At 44.9% G+C, this 17,937-nt stretch overlaps 1 protein-coding gene across 4 annotated transcripts in view; it reads right to left on the bottom strand.

The window, feature by feature from the left end:
- The window catches only part of FKBP8 (FKBP prolyl isomerase 8), a 65,883-nt gene that overhangs the window by 15,903 nt on the left and 32,043 nt on the right, over positions 1-17,937 (bottom strand). For all 4 annotated transcript variants that reach the window (XM_077271929.1, XM_077271930.1, XM_077271928.1 and 1 more), the window contains exons 3-7: positions 13,568-13,737; positions 12,856-12,944; positions 11,041-11,258; positions 7,756-7,928; positions 6,537-6,614 (exon numbers count right to left, since the gene is read on the bottom strand). In XM_077271929.1, the coding sequence (XP_077128044.1) occupies positions 6,537-6,614; positions 7,756-7,928; positions 11,041-11,258; positions 12,856-12,944; positions 13,568-13,737 (728 nt within the window). The remainder of the gene's footprint in view (positions 1-6,536; positions 6,615-7,755; positions 7,929-11,040; positions 11,259-12,855; positions 12,945-13,567; positions 13,738-17,937) is intronic.

Below are 17,937 nucleotides of genomic sequence, written 5' to 3'. Positions count from 1 at the left end.
TTTTTTGGGTGTGGGGATCAAGAGGTCCTTTCTTGGTTTAGTGAAGGATGATTTAAATGCCTCACTCAAAACTTTATTGGGGTACCCTCTTTCCAAAAAACGCTCCTTAAGATCTTTTGCTTGTGTTACAAATTTGGCATCGTCAGAGCAGTTTCTCCGTATGCGGAGATATTGGCCCTTTGGGATTCCTCTCTTAAGAGGTATAGGGTGGTTAGACTCCCATCTAAGGAGGGAGTTTGTTGCCGTAGGCTTCCTAAAGGTGCTCGTAATCAGTTGTCCATCTTCCCCCCTCTCAACAAGGATGTCCAAAAATGCCAATTTTGACCAACTCATCTCAAAGGTGAAGTGTAAACCCAACTCATTCTGATTTAGGTCTGTCACAAAATTCTTGAAGCTGGTTTCATCCCCCTTCCAGATGACGAACACGTCATCAATGTACCTTAGCCAAAGGATGACGCTACCCTCAAAAGCTGTGTGTTCACTGAAGACGACGTTCTCCTCCCACCAGCCCAGGAGCAGGTTGGCATATGAGGGCGCGCAAGGGCTCCCCATTGCTGTGCCCCTGAGCTGGTGGAAGTACCTGCCGTCATACAGAAAGTAATTTTTTGTAAGGCAAAATTCCAAAGCCTGTTTGACAAAAATATTATGATTCAAATATTGTCGTCCTCTCGTACTCAGATAGTGGTCCACTGCCACCAAACCCCTGTCATGTGGAATGGAGGAATATAATGCTTCCACGTCTATGGAGCATAACAGCATGTCTGTGTCCAATATGATGTTATCTAATTTCAAGAGGAGGTCCGCTGTGTCGCGTACGTATGAACTCAGAGAGGTCACAAAGGGCCTCAAGATTTTATCGACATATAGACCCAAATTCTGAGTCAGACTTCCGATACCGGACACAATCGGTCTACCTTTCAGTGGGTTGGTACCCTTGTGTATCTTAGGTAGACAGTAGAACGTGGCCGTTATCGGGTGTGCGGGTACTAGGAAGTCTCTTTCGTTGGAATCAATAAGTTTATTGTCAAAAGCTTCCTTAATAAGCTTTTTAAGCTGGCCAAGGTACAGATTGGTGGGATTAGACTCGAGCCTTTCATAACCCATTTCTTCTTTCAAAAGGGAATAACATAATGTCCTATATTGCGTCACCTCCATCACGACCACGTTTCCCCCCTTATCCGAGGGTTTTATCACTCGTTCATGGTCATTCTCCAATTCACGCAAACTATCCATTTCGGCCTTGGTCATGTTGTAAATTGACCTTTTATGTCTAATGGATTCTAAGTCTTTCAACTCTTGTGTGACTACGTTCAAAAAAACGTCTATGGGGCCTACGTCCCTTGACAATGGGGGCATCCGTTTACTTTTATTCTTCAAAGTTGTGAAAGGTCCCTCACCCATGTCATTCGGGTCTATGTCCCCTAGATGGAAAAGGAATCTAACATCTTTGAGAAGGTCCTCATCTATGCCTAATTCTAAACATCGTTTCTTATCTTCATTAATGAAGAATTTTTTCCATTTTAATTGTCTGACAAACAAATTCAGATCTTTTATTGCTTCAAAGCTATCATAATCCGTAGTAGGGACAAAAGACAGGCCTTTGCTAAGGACCGCCATCTGTACCTCACTCAAGGACCTAGAGGATAGGTTAATGATACTTTGACCTATGATGGATTTCTGGGGTTGAACCTGTTTCTCAAGGGGTAACTGAGATCTAAAAAACGATCCCCCTGAGGTGATCCTCTGGTTGCTCCCCTACCTCCCCGTGCTCCTCCTCTACCTCTAGACTTCCCTCTTGTGTTCTTATACCTTGTTTCCGAGTCCGAAAATTCTTAAGTTTAGTTAGCATCAGTTTCAGAGAACTTACCAAATTATATAAAGAACAGATTGCATCGTGGTGGGAGGTGCAGAGCCTCGATAGCTACATTAAGTCAGGGATCGTACCAAGACATCTGAGAATCCCCATTTCCCCAGGATTCAGATATAAAAATCCAGAACTTCTTGTGAGATGGGAAAAGGAAGTGACTGAGAGTTCCTTAAAATTAATGAGACTGCTACTAGAGGAAGAGAAACTGATGCTAACTAAACTTAACAATAGTCTGAAAGAACAAATAGATATTACTAGAAATTTTTCCACAGAACCAGAATTTGGAGCCAAAGAAAAAAGTCTACAAAACACTATAGAAAAATTTCAGTACCATCTAAAAGAGAAAAAGCATAAATTTTTCGTAAGAGACTTACAAGATTTTAGAGAGAATAAGGCTTATGATAGTCGGAGCCTACCAACAAACCCCAAACAAACCAGACCCCAAGAGTCAGATCTATCATCATCTGAGCAAGAATTTTCGGACTCGGAAACAAGGTATAAGAACACAAGAGGGAAGTCTAGAGGTAGAGGAGGAGCACGGGGAGGTAGGGGAGCAACCAGAGGATCACCTCAGGGGGATCGTTTTTTAGATCTCAGTTACCCCTTGAGAAACAGGTTCAACCCCAGAAATCCATCATAGGTCAAAGTATCATTAACCTATCCTCTAGGTCCTTGAGTGAGGTACAGATGGCGGTCCTTAGCAAAGGCCTGTCTTTTGTCCCTACTACGGATTATGATAGCTTTGAAGCAATAAAAGATCTGAATTTGTTTGTCAGACAATTAAAATGGAAAAAATTCTTCATTAATGAAGATAAGAAACGATGTTTAGAATTAGGCATAGATGAGGACCTTCTCAAAGATGTTAGATTCCTTTTCCATCTAGGGGACATAGACCCGAATGACATGGGTGAGGGACCTTTCACAACTTTGAAGAATAAAAGTAAACGGATGCCCCCATTGTCAAGGGACGTAGGCCCCATAGACGTTTTTTTGAACGTAGTCACACAAGAGTTGAAAGACTTAGAATCCATTAGACATAAAAGGTCAATTTACAACATGACCAAGGCCGAAATGGATAGTTTGCGTGAATTGGAGAATGACCATGAACGAGTGATAAAACCCTCGGATAAGGGGGGAAACGTGGTCGTGATGGAGGTGACGCAATATAGGACATTATGTTATTCCCTTTTGAAAGAAGAAATGGGTTATGAAAGGCTCGAGTCTAATCCCACCAATCTGTACCTTGGCCAGCTTAAAAAGCTTATTAAGGAAGCTTTTGACAATAAACTTATTGATTCCAACGAAAGAGACTTCCTAGTACCCGCACACCCGATAACGGCCACGTTCTACTGTCTACCTAAGATACACAAGGGTACCAACCCACTGAAAGGTAGACCGATTGTGTCCGGTATCGGAAGTCTGACTCAGAATTTGGGTCTATATGTCGATAAAATCTTGAGGCCCTTTGTGACCTCTCTGAGTTCATACGTACGCGACACAGCGGACCTCCTCTTGAAATTAGATAACATCATATTGGACACAGACATGCTGTTATGCTCCATAGACGTGGAAGCATTATATTCCTCCATTCCACATGACAGGGGTTTGGTGGCAGTGGACCACTATCTGAGTACGAGAGGACGACAATATTTGAATCATAATATTTTTGTCAAACAGGCTTTGGAATTTTGCCTTACAAAAAATTACTTTCTGTATGACGGCAGGTACTTCCACCAGCTCAGGGGCACAGCAATGGGGAGCCCTTGCGCGCCCTCATATGCCAACCTGCTCCTGGGCTGGTGGGAGGAGAACGTCGTCTTCAGTGAACACACAGCTTTTGAGGGTAGCGTCATCCTTTGGCTAAGGTACATTGATGACGTGTTCGTCATCTGGAAGGGGGATGAAACCAGCTTCAAGAATTTTGTGACAGACCTAAATCAGAATGAGTTGGGTTTACACTTCACCTTTGAGATGAGTTGGTCAAAATTGGCATTTTTGGACATCCTTGTTGAGAGGGGGGAAGATGGACAACTGATTACGAGCACCTTTAGGAAGCCTACGGCAACAAACTCCCTCCTTAGATGGGAGTCTAACCACCCTATACCTCTTAAGAGAGGAATCCCAAAGGGCCAATATCTCCGCATACGGAGAAACTGCTCTGACGATGCCAAATTTGTAACACAAGCAAAAGATCTTAAGGAGCGTTTTTTGGAAAGAGGGTACCCCAATAAAGTTTTGAGTGAGGCATTTAAATCATCCTTCACTAAACCAAGAAAGGACCTCTTGATCCCCACACCCAAAAAAGAAAATGGGAACGGTGTAAGATTGATAACCAAATACACGAACGGAGCGGGACTAATGCGTGAGATCATTAAGAAACATTGGTCCATTTTACAGATGGACACTGATCTCAGTGGTATCCTAACTCCAGCCCCTCTAATCACCTTTAGAAAAGGCCGCTCGCTAAAGGATAGGTTGGTCCACAGCCACTTTGCCCCTCCACAGTCACGAACTACTTGGTTGGGTGGAAAGATTAAGGGATGTTTCAGATGTGGTGACTGTAAGTACTGTCATTCTATACAACAGGGTGGATCCTTCACGAGTAACATAACAGGGAAAGTCTTTCATGTCAACCATTTCATAAACTGCAAAACTAAGGGGGTGATATATAAAATCACGTGCGAGTGTGGATTGGAATATGTTGGGAAAACAAGCAGAGAGTTTAGAAGGAGAGTTGGAGAACATCATTGCGACACCGTAAAGAAAAGAGATACTCCTATCGCCAATCACATTAACCGGTTTCATCAAGGAGATCTGAAAATGATCAAATTTATGGGTATTGATAGGGTATATCAGTCCCAGAGGGGTGGTGACTGGGACAGGAACATACTGCAGAGAGAAAGCAGATGGATTTACCGCTTACAAACCACTACACCACATGGTCTTAATGACCACGTAGGCTTTTCTTCCTTCCTGTAGTAACAGGGAATGATAGGGCATCCTAGACTAGGGGCAGCCGCCGTCGAGTGGGGGCGCCAATGCGCAGGTCTAGGGTGCCAACCTCCGCGATAGGTAGGGAGCTATATAGAAAGGGTCGGCTCAGGGAGACCTATAGCTGCACCCTTACTGTCTTTCTGCCATTTGGAGGTCCGCGGTGTCTCCTGCGTTTTTTGTGGCTCATCCCCCCAAATTTTCCTTTTCTCTAGCAGTTTAAGCGATCATCCCCTTCACAGGGGCCTGGTCCCTTCTGTGTTGGTCACTAGAATAGTGATGGACCATTCATTTTTTTGTGTTGGTCACTTAAATAGTGATGGACCATTTTTTTGCATTTTGCATTTATTTTTTATGGGTACACTATACTGCTCTTCGAGGTGTCATACGCCCCATGAGATGTGTGTGTCTTTGGTTTAATTTGTCAGTAGAAGCCTGTGCATATACCTCTCTATAGAGGGCTCTGAGGGGGGAGGCGCGTTTTGAGTCTATGTGCCCCCTTCCCATTTCATCTCCATGTTACTAGGTTACAGAGATGTTTAAGAGATGGGACTCCTCCCTCTACCCGTGTATGAGTGTTAGCGCTAAACGCTGATACAGCAGTGAACGGGTAGCAGGGAGAGAATACCCACCCATCGGATCTGACGTAACGGCATGAAGTGCCGACGTCGGACTTTCCGGAACGGGGTTTACTTTCCCCTTTACTCCGGAGTGCGTAATACCCAGATGCGCACCGGTTATGTCGTCACGGCAGGATATGCCGATAGTAGGGCATCCGGAACTGTTCTTTGCGTTTCTGGGCATCCGAGAGTGCAACCTATCCGGTTACACCGGAAGTGAGGTACCCGGCGTCCGGAAATGAGGAAAGAAGATACGCCAGGTAGTTACATATAAAAAAAGGGCGGTAAACGGACCGCCTTAGCGTTATGCTCACGCAATATCTTTATTGGTGACACAGTCCCCTGATGATTACTCCATATGAAACGCGTTGGGAAGCACTGTAAAAGATAATGGGCCCAGAGAATTGTGTGAGGTCGAAAGTGGAATGACTGACACGATGGGCTATTGATACACAGCACTGCACCAGATCTCCTAAAGGATGACTAGCAGACCAGCAGAAGACTGATAAGTATCATGATGTTGCATTTGCATGTGACGTACTGCGTGTCTTTGCCCTGAATATGGCTTTGAATTGTAGAGGGTGATTACAAGACAACTATTGTCACTGCAGTGTTTTGAATAATATAAAGAGAGATATACCGCCGGATAGGGATAACCTGCTACTGCAACAGCAGTCATTTAGGGGCTGATAAGTAAATATAGATATAGCCCGCTGAGGTTGTTTTCCCTTCCTATTGAATACAGTTGTGGCATAGAGACTTGAGATCTAGAGATTACGGATTCATAGTCTCTAGCCTGTTTCTGTTTAAAGACACCAGTATATGATTACATTTGTAACAGTGTCTGTCTTTGTGCGGTAATACTCTCATACGTTTTTATATGTGTCTCTATGTTAGTACGTATGCACTCTGCACTTTTGTTAGCACTATATGTTCACACTTTTTTAAGAGTAATTAATTAAAGGTTATATTTTAACTATATTCAGGAACCAGCTGTTTTTCAATTGTGTCCTTAACATAGACCGTAAAATACAGCCACATTCATTTGAGCCATGTACCTTATTAGATGGCTCTAGCTTCAATGCCTTCCTTAAGATGGCTATAGCCTCACTGTATTCTCCCTGCTGGGCCAATACCTGGAGATAGAGAAGTAGAAAGTGAAAGCATCAGTATGAGTACATTTCTTATTTCGTAAATTAGTCATATAAAAGTTGAATATCTTCTACAAATGTGGACACCAAAAAAAAAAAAAAAGTTCTATTAAAAAAATATATAAATATATTAGGACTTAAAGAAATTAAATAGTCGAAAAACTCCTTTAACATTGGCCTAAGAACTTACGGACAGGTAGTTGCTAAGAGCTGGCACAGAATGGCCACTGACCGCTCCTGCCAGCCATTCTGTGACTTCCACTGGCATTACATTGACAGAGCAATGGCTTCTTTTCCACCCTGCTGACAGGGCGTGACTGCAGTCGTCATGCTGATTGACAGCCGGCTCCCCACTACCTACCACTGAGAAGTCGGCTGTCAATCAGCATGATGTAAGAAGGGATCCATGACCACTCTTGTGCCGGCAGAGATAGGTGCTTGGTAGTACAGTTAGTTCTTAGGCCTGTAGTAACACAATCAAATAGTTCCGGATAACCACTTTAATATATTCACTTTGTGCGTGGAAGGTGGGAATGGTTGTTACAACTTCAAAACAAACTACCGTATGCCTTGCAAAAAAAAAACCTTAGTACATAACACTATCAGAAATAACCCAAAAACATTAAAATACATTGAAACAGGATAAAAGCATGGCTAAGTGCCATGGCGAGGAGGAACAGTAAAACTGTGGACCCCCATTTCAGGGACTTGTGGGGATCCCTGTGGAGGGTGTACAGTGATCTTCCCGTGGATAGATCAGTACGGAGTGAGGCATGCGATACATGTCATCGCTGAGCTTGGGCGACATCTAGTGGAGCAGAGAGGAAATGCACAGGCACCAGGAAACAAGTGGTGTTGTGGCCATCTTGTCCCCTACCTGAATCTACACAAGGTTGTGATGTCACCAGAGGCTAGTAGGAAGCAATCTTATCTCAGCCGAATAACAGAGAAGAAGGAGCCACATTTAGACAGCTCACACACTGCCACCTGCCTGACTTCAGAGTAACAGGCAGAAAGGACACAGATAATCGCTCTTACACCACAACAGGGATCAACAGGAAGGATAGAAAATGTGATGGCGGGTCAGCTTCAGCTGCAGACTCGGATCTCCGTGTGTTTCCATTACCTTTCCCTTTCTGAACAAGGCCTTAATATTTTCCGGCTGCTGCTCCAGCACCACGTTACATGACTTCAGGGCTGCCTCAAAGTGATCCAATTTTAACTGTGAAGCTGCCAGGTTATTCAGACACTTCATTTTAACATCCAGCAATTCCCCCTCTTCCTCATGTGTGAAATCAACTAAAAGCAGAGATAAGAAGGCAGGAAACAGGTTAGCTTTCACACACATCACTCGTTACATGGGCTTTCTGGTAGGCGAGTGGGCCAGTGTTTCTTAAGATTTCCAAGCCAAGTATACCCCTATTCATGCACCCACTGCAATCATCTTTATCATTGGCCTTGGAGGGGGGAAGAGCGGGTCCCACCCCTTAACTGCTAATGCGCCATGGTTGCTATTGGGTGCAGTACCTAAGGCATTACGCTGCAGTTCTCTCTGTGCTGGCAGCTGTATAACACAGCCGATACCGGCCACGTATGGATCAGGCTCAGCCCTCTAACCTGCTCTATACTCATCAACCAGTGGATTGGAAGGACAGCAATAGCGTTTTCTGAAAACATTGGAATGGAAGTGCTTTAGTTGTTCTTTCATAGGAAGTAAACAATTTTCTAACCCTAAAAGATCCCTTTAAGACATTGCCTTCAAAACGATCCATGGAGAAATTCTAAGAAGTAGATTCTCAATCTGTGTCATTTTTAGGTCTCCGTGGCATATGGATGCATGGAGAAAACTAGTAGGTCGTGCCTTTGCATCCAGGCACATAGCAAGTGACTAGTGCCCCATAATCCAAGTACTGATTAATGCAATTTAGGGGGCTTCCCGAGTTGACAGGAGTCCCTTTAAATAGCACTGGAAATAAAGCTTGCTACCATACCAACCAATTAGGGTGCAGTTTTTCTGTGCAAATACCCCCGATCCATTATTCCATGAGTGAATAGGGTTGAAATAGCAGACAGCTGAATAGGGAACCACATGAAATACAGTAGCCGACAGCCAACTCTCAATGCCGTAACTCAATGTAAAAATACATTAAGGGTCTCCCCTCTCCAATATGGAATCATTTTGACACAGAAGAATAAACATGTTGCATTTGCCACAATTTCCTGTAGACTGTACATGGCCACTTCTTCAGGCAGGAATGGTTAATGACTAGCGTATGGATTATACTATTGTAATGCAAGACTCATCAGGGCCTTAAATGGAATCTGTCACCAGGTTTTTAACACCTAGTCTGAGAGCAGCATTATGTAGAGACTGAGACCCTGATTCCAGTGATGTGTCACTTACTAGGGCAGCACAGTGGCTCAGTGGTCCTGGGTTCAAACCCCACCAAGGACAACATCTGCAAGGAGTTTGTATGTTCCCCCCGTGTTTGTGCGGGTTTCCTCCAGACGACCACTACGACCACTACCACTACCACTACCACTACCACTACCACTACCACTACTACTACTACTACGCTTGCTGCAGATTTGATAATCTCATGCTGATTTTAATCAGTGAGTTTATCAGTAGTGGACTAGGAAACCTGCTCCCAGGTATTCCTCCATATTCATGAGCTGTTTAACCACACCTCCATTGTCAGATTTCTGTGTACACTGGACATGGGCAGAAAGTGGCCAATCAGTGGTGTGGGTGGGGTCATACAGAGCTCAGCATTCAGAAAACTGGTAGATCTACAGCACAGAAAACCATGATTTTATCAAAACTGCAGCACGCAGCTCAGTAAGTGACACATTGGTGGAATCAGGGTCTTCATACATAACCAATGGAAAGATGCAGGGCAGTGGCTTTCTAATCCTGGAAAATGCTTTAGGCCTCATTCAGATGTCCGGATTTCATGTATAGAATATGTAGCCATTATATGGAGGTGTTCAAGTGTACGTGCATTGTTCTTTGTTTTTTTGCACACAAAGTGTCCAGAAATAAAAGGATTGCGGCATGTCCATTTTTGATCTGCATCAGGGATCAAAATTACCCATACAAGTCTATGGGTCTGTGAAAATCACAGAGAACACACGGATGGCATGAGTATACAATCTGTGTGCTGTCTGTGATTAACATTGTAATGTATTCGGAGAAGTTTTGCAATACATTTTTTTTTTCATACATTAAAGGGAACCTGTCACCCCCAAAATCGAAGATGAGCTAAGCTCACCAGCATCAGGGGCTTATCTACAGCATTCTGTAATGCTGTAGATAAGCCCCCGATGTATCCTGAAAGATGAGAAAAAGAGGTTAGATTATACTCACCCAGGGGCAGTCCGGTCCGATGGGTGTCACCGTCCGGGGCCTCCCATCTTCATACGATCACGTCCTCTTCTTTGCTTCTTGCTGAAGAGGACGTCATCTGATGAAGATGGGAGGCCCCGAACCGTGACACCCACCGCAGCGGGACCGCCCCTGGGTGAGTATAATCTAACCTCTTTTTCTCATCTTTCAGGATACATCGGGGGCTTATCTACAGCATTACAGAATGCTGTAGATAAGCCCCTGATGCTGGTGAGCTTAGCTCATCTTCGATTTTGGGGGTGACAGGTTCCCTTTAATGTATGAAAAAAAAAAATGTATTGCGGTCCCGCTGCGGTGGGTGTCACGGTTCGGGGCCTCCCATCTTCATCAGATGACGTCCTCTTCTTGTCTTCACGCCGCGGCTCTGGCGCACTTTGTCTGACCTGTTGAGGGCAGAGCAAAGTACTGCAGTGCGCAGGCGCCGGGAAAGGTCAGAGAGGCCCGACACCTGCTCACTGCAGTACTTTACGCTGCCCTCAACAGGACAAAGTACGCCAGAGCCGCAGCAAGAAGCAAAGAAGAGGACGTGATCGTATGAAGATGGGAGGCCCCGGACGGTGACACCCATCGGACCGGACTGCCCCTGGGTGAGTATAATATAACTTCTTTATCTCATCTTTCAGGATACATCGGGGGCTTATCTACAGCATTACAGAATGCTGTAGATAAGCCCCTGATGCCGGTGGCCGCAGCTTATAGGCCAATTTTGGGGTGACAGATTCCCTTTAACAAAACACTGATGAAAATCTGCTCCAAAATACTGATCAAGTTCAGGCTTTTTTGTGTATGTGACAACTCACTGACATCTGAATGAAGCCTTAAACTCCATTACATACAGAGAAATTTATTTCATGCCAGCAGGGCTTTTTTGCAAAAAAATAAATTAATAAATCAAGGGATACTGTGTCCACACAGAGATAGGAACACCTGATAATATCCTAGTGCTAAGTGTGGATCTGGCTCCATGTACTCCTGACATAAGTACCACAAGTGCAGACAAACCTTTGGAGCTGGAGTTCACAATCCTCAGAGCTATATCATAAGAGTTTATGGCAAACACATAATCTGCTTGCTGGTAATAGAAATTGCCACGTTCCCTCTTCTTGTTGGCCAAGGCTAGCTTTTCCTGTCCCGTGAGGAGCTCCAAATCTGGACCATCTTTCACATCAAGCAGGGTCACCTCAAGGACAAGGTTAGCATTGGAGAAGATACTTGGACTCCTTGACAAAAAAAAAGATGACATGTAGGTAAAGAAATCTATTGTACCTTTTTAGCATGTAAAGAAATGACGGTATATGCAACGCCATTCATAATAGCAGCTGCGCAAGCTTCAAAGCATGCAGGTTTGGCATTGTACACTGCGCTGGTAAATGCAGCTGCCACAGGCAACAATAATGCATTGGAGCCAAAATAGAGACATTGATTTTTCTAGAAACACCAGATGTTTTTTTTTCTACCATTTTTTTTTTTTAGATTAATTTCCATTCACATTTTAACACAAGGGGGCATAACATTTTTTTGGGTCCAAGGGCTGCGATGCCATACTGAATCAATCCCAAGGGCTGCAATAAATTTAAAACAGTACATACATCACCAGACCCAAGTTTGGAGTATTTGAGGAGGATTTGGAGAGATTCTGCTCAGTTTGTGCTCCAAAAAATAAATGTGAACACACGCTAACCGACATTGAGTTCTTAGAGCAGAAACGGAGCCCAATCTGGCGAAATCCGCCTCAATCTCAAACGCTACAGTAAGAGACAGTTTTTTACATATATTTAGGCATTCAATCCTTGGCTCCTTGATGGAGCACTTAATGTTGGCGGCTCCGTTTGGTCTCAAGGCGCTTCGGTGCCGGCAGCATTGTGGTGACGTCCACAGAGTGCTGACCTCGTGATGCTGCTGCACGTCAGAGCTGGGAGTGACGAGCGCTGCTCCTGTCCCGGCTCCACACTGTTGAAATGTATTGGCCGTGAATACATTCAAATATAAGAAGAAGAAGCAGACAGCTGAGTGGGCCGCACAACATCATACAGCGGGACACGATCTTGTCATGGTGCACCCTAGGCTGAAAGGACGAGATTGTGTCCCCAGCTGTCAGAGACCCGGAGGAGAAGGTACAAACGCATTATAACCAAACCTGGCTTCACATTCTTAGTAGTGAAGGGCTCCATTTAAGTTCCTCACCAACAGAAAAAAAAGCGACAACTTTGAGGAAAAAAGTTATAATCTAAATAATAATTTAATAGGTTATTTAGTGTGAACAGTGAGCAATATAAAACATAACATTTAAAAAAACGATTTTTCAATAATTATTCTGAAAAAAAAAAAAGAAATAAATACATGCATTATTTGATTTGTATCCCAAAACAGGAATAAAAAAAAATAATACAATCTCTCCCACATAAGACAAGGCCTTATGTGACTGAAGAAGATCTATAAAGTGTTAGCAGCTAGAATGCCCAAGATTAGTGATGAGTGAGTGTACTCATTGCTCGGGTTTTCCCGAGCACGCTCAGGTGGTCTCTGAGTATTTGTTCGTGTTGGAGATTTAGCTTTCATCGTGGCAGCTGAATGATTTACAGCTATTAGCCAGGCTGAGTACATGTGGGGGTTGCCTGGTTGCTAGGGAATCCCCACATGTAATCAAACAGACTACTAGCTGTAAATCATCCAGCTGCGGTGATGAAAACAATCTCCGAGCAGTCATAAATACTTGGAGATCACCCGACCAACGAGTACACTCGCTCATCACTAATTAGGAGGCAAAGACCTGAAGCCCTGATCAAGGCTTACATTAAGAAGTAACGAGATACCGACCTGCCTTCCTTCCCATAGCAGTATTTCGCATGTGCATCAATAAGTATGGTTTCCTCCACTTCCATAAGCTGCACACACAGATCCAGGGCCTAGACAGAGACACAGAACAATGACCTGGTCGTTAGAAGCCCACTTTGTAGCCTTCAGGGAAGGTTAGCCCTCTTCTCTTTCTGCTTCTCAGGACACCACTATTCTACAGCAGCTTCTTCTTACCACCTGCATAATGCTGTTCCCCTCTTACTGGAAACGTATGACTGTATTCACAGCTAGGCATTAACATTACCCTTCTCACTTGGGGGTATGCAGTGTGTCAGGACACTTCATTTTTTGTTTTTTGGTGACCCTCTTCAATGGCTAATTTAGCTAATTCTAATGTTGTAGTTTGAGGAACCACCATACTACATAATAATGGATGGCCACCTTAAGCCTGAAGTGACTGGATACATTTTCCACCACACACTAAAAAAAAAAAAAAAATCACCAGGGAGCTTACAATGTGTTGTGTAAAATCAAATCAATCACAGAAAGTATATTCTTGGTAAAGTAAAGAGACGATATGGCGATTGTGAAACCAGTATTCCTAAAAATTCCTCATCTGCTGGCTTTACAAGCTGCCGATCAACTGATCAGTGAGAAAAGCACTCCTTCCTCATGGACACATTATGATCAAGGTCCACGTCTGCTCACATTATACACCCACAGACTGCATTACCTGGATGACATCGCCATCTCCCAGTGTGAAAGTGAGGGAACCATCATCATCTACTACGCTGCCATCTCCTAGTGAGGTCTTCAGCCGCACAGTGACATCTTGCCCTTTCCTTGGTCTGCTCTCCGCACCCTTGCCTGGAGCCAGAACTTTCTTTTTCAGGAGTCCATTACCTGTATATGAATTAGTGTGAAAATTGTGTTTTTACTTTATAGATATCCAGCAAACATGAAAGTGGTTAAATACTTTATCGGTCTGATTTCTGGAACAATGCTGCAAAGAGGACAACTGTTTTCATTTATTCACAACCAGATCGCAGTCTGTACAAACCTTACAAATAGTTAGAAATTAATGTATTAGTTCTTTGAAAAGACAATTAAAATTAAAAGAATATCTGTCAAGAGCAATTGTCCCCCCCCCCCAAAAAAAAAACAAAAACTGTTTATATGGTCATGACGCTCTTTTAAAGATAAGGTCATCCAGTTCTTTACTAACAGTTGTCAATCAAGAAGAGGAAGGCGAGGCTGGGCAAAAAACACAGCCAAGGTGGTAGATGCTCGGGAAGTGCTCCAACTCTCCAGGAGCACTTAAGGCTCATTTGAATAAAATAATAATAATAATTTTTATTTATATAGCGCCAACCTATTCCGCAGCACTTTACAATTAAGCGGGGACATGTATAAACAATAAATTCGGTACGAGTTAAGACAATTTAAACAGTGACATTAGGAGTGAGGTCCATGCTCGCAAGCTTACAATCTACAAGGAAATGGGGGGACACAATAGGTGAAAAGTGCTTGTTGTTTCAGGTCTGGCAATTATGATAAATAGGGATTTTCATATAAAGCTGCATGATCCGGTCATCAGCCCGTGCGTTTAAGTGCAATAGTCAAGTATCAAGTGCAGTTATCGTGAGCATGGAGGGTGTGGAGACAGATGAATAGTAGGGTGCAGATTCAGAATAATATTTGGAAGGAGGGAACAGGGCAAAGTTAGTTTCCTGAGTAGTTGATGTGGTAGGCTTGTTTGAAGAGATGGGTTCTCAAAGCGCGCTTGAATAGGTCGGGGCTAGGTATCAGTCTGATCGTCTGGGGAAGTGCATTCCAGAGAGCTGGCGCAACACGAGAGAAGTCTTGGAGACGGAGGTGCAAGGTTCGGATTACGGGGGATGTTAGTCTTAGGTCATTTGTAGAATGGAGGGCACGTGTAGGGCGATAGACAGAGATGAGAGAGGAGATATAAGGTGGTGCAGAACTGTGGAGAGCTTTGTGGGTGAGAGAGATGAGTTTATACTGGACCCTGTAGCGAATGGGTAACCAGTGTAATGACTGGCACAAGACGGAGGCATCGGTGAAGCGGCTGGACAGAAATATGACTCTGGCTGCAGCATTCAAGATGGATTGGAGAGGAGAAAGTTTGGTAAGGCTACTTTCACACTAGCGTCGGGCCGAGGTTCCCGACGCTAGCGTTGTCTCCGCCGCACAACGGGGGCAGCGGATGCATTTTTCCAGCGCATCCGCTGCCCCATTGTGAGGTGCGGGGAGGTGGGGGCAGAGTTCCGCCCGCGCATGCGCGGTCGGAAAAAGCGGACCGTCGTGAGCAAAAAACGTTACATGTAGCGTTTTTTGGTCCCGACGGTCCGCCACAACACGGCGCAACCGTCGCACGACGGTTACGACGTGTGTCAATCCGTCGCAATACGTCGCTTAATGTAAGTCTATGGGGAAAAAAACGCATCCTGCAAGCACTTTTGCAGGATGCGGTTTTTCGCCAAAATGACGCATTGTGGCGGATAGCAGTTAACGCTAGTGTGAAAGTAGCCTAAGAGGGAGACCGATCAGAAGAGAGTTGCAGTGGTCCAGACGAGAATGAATAAGAGCGACAGTAAGAGCAGTTTCAAAGGTGAGAAAAGGTCAGATTCTGGAGATGTTTTAAGATGCAAGTGACAAGAGCGAGTGAGTGATCGGATATAGGGAGCAAAGGAAAGTTCGGTGTCGAATATGACCCCAAGACAGCGGGCATGCTGCTTGGGAGTTATGGTTGAACCCTCCAGGGTAATTTCGATGTTGAGAAGAGTGAGGTTAGTAGAAGGGAGAAACACAAGAAGTTCCGTTTTGGAGAGATTTAGTTTCAGATAGAGGGAGGACATGATGTTAGAGACAGCAGACAGACAAATCCTTGGTATTTTGAATTAGGGTAGGGGTGATGACAGGGGAAGAAGTGTATAATTGGCATAGAGATGATACTGGAACCCAAATCTGCTGACTTTGTCCAATAGGGTCAGTGTATAGAGAGAAGAGGAGGGGGCCTAGGACTGAGCCCTGCGGAACCCTGATAGTAAGGGGACGAGGAGAGGAAGAGGAGCCGGCAAAAGATACAGTGAAGGAGCGGTCAGAGAGGTAGGAGAAGAACCAGTAGACGGCTGTGTCCTTGAGGCCTATGGAGCGGAGTATAGTGAGAATGCGGCAGAGAGATCCAGGAGAATCAGCAGAGAGCAATGACCTTTGGATTTAGCTGTTATTAGATCATTAGAGACTTTAGTGAGGGCAGTTTCAGTGGAGTGTAAAGAGCGGAAACTAGATTGTAAGGGGTCGAGAAGAGAGTTATCCGAGAGATAGTGGATTAGACGGGAGTGGACCAAGCGTTCCAGGAGTTTAGAGATGAAGGAAAGGTTAGAGACAGGTCTGTAGTTAGCAGTGCAGTTCTGGTCCAGGGATGGCTTTTTAAGTAAAGGGGTTATGATGGCATGTTTAAATGAGGAGGGAAAGATACCTGAAGAAAGAGAGAGGTTAAATATTTTAGTCAGGTGAGTGGTGACCACTGGTGAGAGAGACTGCAGGAGATGTGAAGGAATGGGGTCCCTGTTGCAGGTTGTAGGCCGAGCAGAAGCGAGGAGCTTGGAAACTTCTTCTGAAACAGGCTCAAAGATGTCTAGTGAGCTTAAGGTGTGGCAGGGAAGGGGATCCAGGCAGTGAGGAGATTGGGCTGAGATATCCTGATGGATGTGGTTGATTTTTTCTAGGAAGTAAAGGTACCTTCACACGAAACGACATTATAACGATATCGCTAGCAATCCGTGACGTTGCAGCGTCCTCGCTAGCGATATCGTTTCGTTTGACACGCAGCAGCGATCAGGATCCTGCTGTGATGTCGCTGGTCGCTGAATAAAGTCCAGAACTTTATTTGGTCGTCCGATCGCTGTGTATCGTTGTGTTTGAAAGCAAAAGCAACGATACCAGCGATATTTTACACTGGTAACCAGGGTAAACATCGGGTTACTAAGCGCAGGGCCGCGCTTAGTTACCCGATGTTTACCCTGGTTACTAGCGTAAAATGTAAAAAAAACAAACAGCACATACTCACATTGCGTCCCCTGCAGTCTGCTTCCTCCTCTGACTCAGCGCCGCAAAGTGAAAGTGAAAGCAGCACAGCGGTGACGTCACCGCTCTGCTCTCACTGTACGGCGCTCAGTCAGTCAGGAAGTGGACGCAGGGGGACGTGAATGTAAGTATGTGCTGTTTGTTTTTTTTTAGATTTTACGCTGGTAACCAGGGTAAACATCGGGTTACTAAGCGCGGCCCTGCGCTTAGTTACCCGATGTTTACCCTGGTTACCAGGGGACCTCGGCATAGTTGATCGCTGGAGAGCGGTCTGTGTGACAGCTCTCCAGCGACCAAACAGCGACGCTGCAGCGATCGACATCGTTGTCGCTATCGCTGCAGCGTCGCTTCGTGTGAAGGTACCTTAAGTGGCCAGATCCTCACCACTGAAGTTGGTGATGGGGGCCTGTACTTTACGTTTCAGGAGGGAGTTTAAGGTTTCAAAAAGTCGTTTTTGGTTGTTGGATAGTGAGGTGATGAGGGTGGTGAAGTAGGATTGTTTGGCCAGATAAAGGGCAGAGTTATAGGTTTTGAGCATGAACTTATAGTGGATGAAGTCTTCTGCTAAGAGAGATTTTCTCCACTGCCGCTCTGCACACCTTGTGCAACGCTGAAGAAAGTCTGAGTTACTCACCGGTTAACGGTGTTTTTCGGAGTCCATGACAGCACTACGGATGTACAGGTGCTGTCATGGACGACCGATAAAGTCTGAGTTACTCACCGGTTAACGGTGTTTTTCGGAGTCCATGACAGCACCTGTACATCCGTAGTGCTGTCATGGACGACCGATAAAGCGTGCTTGCATAGTGTGCCAGGGCTGCCGTTGTCTGTGTCGGGTCTTTCTTCGTGTAGAAGGTGCTGCTTCATCTAGGGCAGACCTGGGCAAGATGCGGCCCGCGGGCCTCATCCGGCCCGCCTGATGATTTTAAACGGCCCGCCAGCTAGCTGTCACTTCTGACAGCCGCCCTCGGCACCGCTCGGCCAGCCGCCTCT

The sequence above is a fragment of the Ranitomeya variabilis genome, chromosome 1, assembly GCF_051348905.1.
Source record: "Ranitomeya variabilis isolate aRanVar5 chromosome 1, aRanVar5.hap1, whole genome shotgun sequence".
Taxonomy (NCBI): domain Eukaryota; kingdom Metazoa; phylum Chordata; class Amphibia; order Anura; family Dendrobatidae; genus Ranitomeya; species Ranitomeya variabilis.
This window is presented reverse-complemented; position numbering and strand designations above follow the sequence as displayed.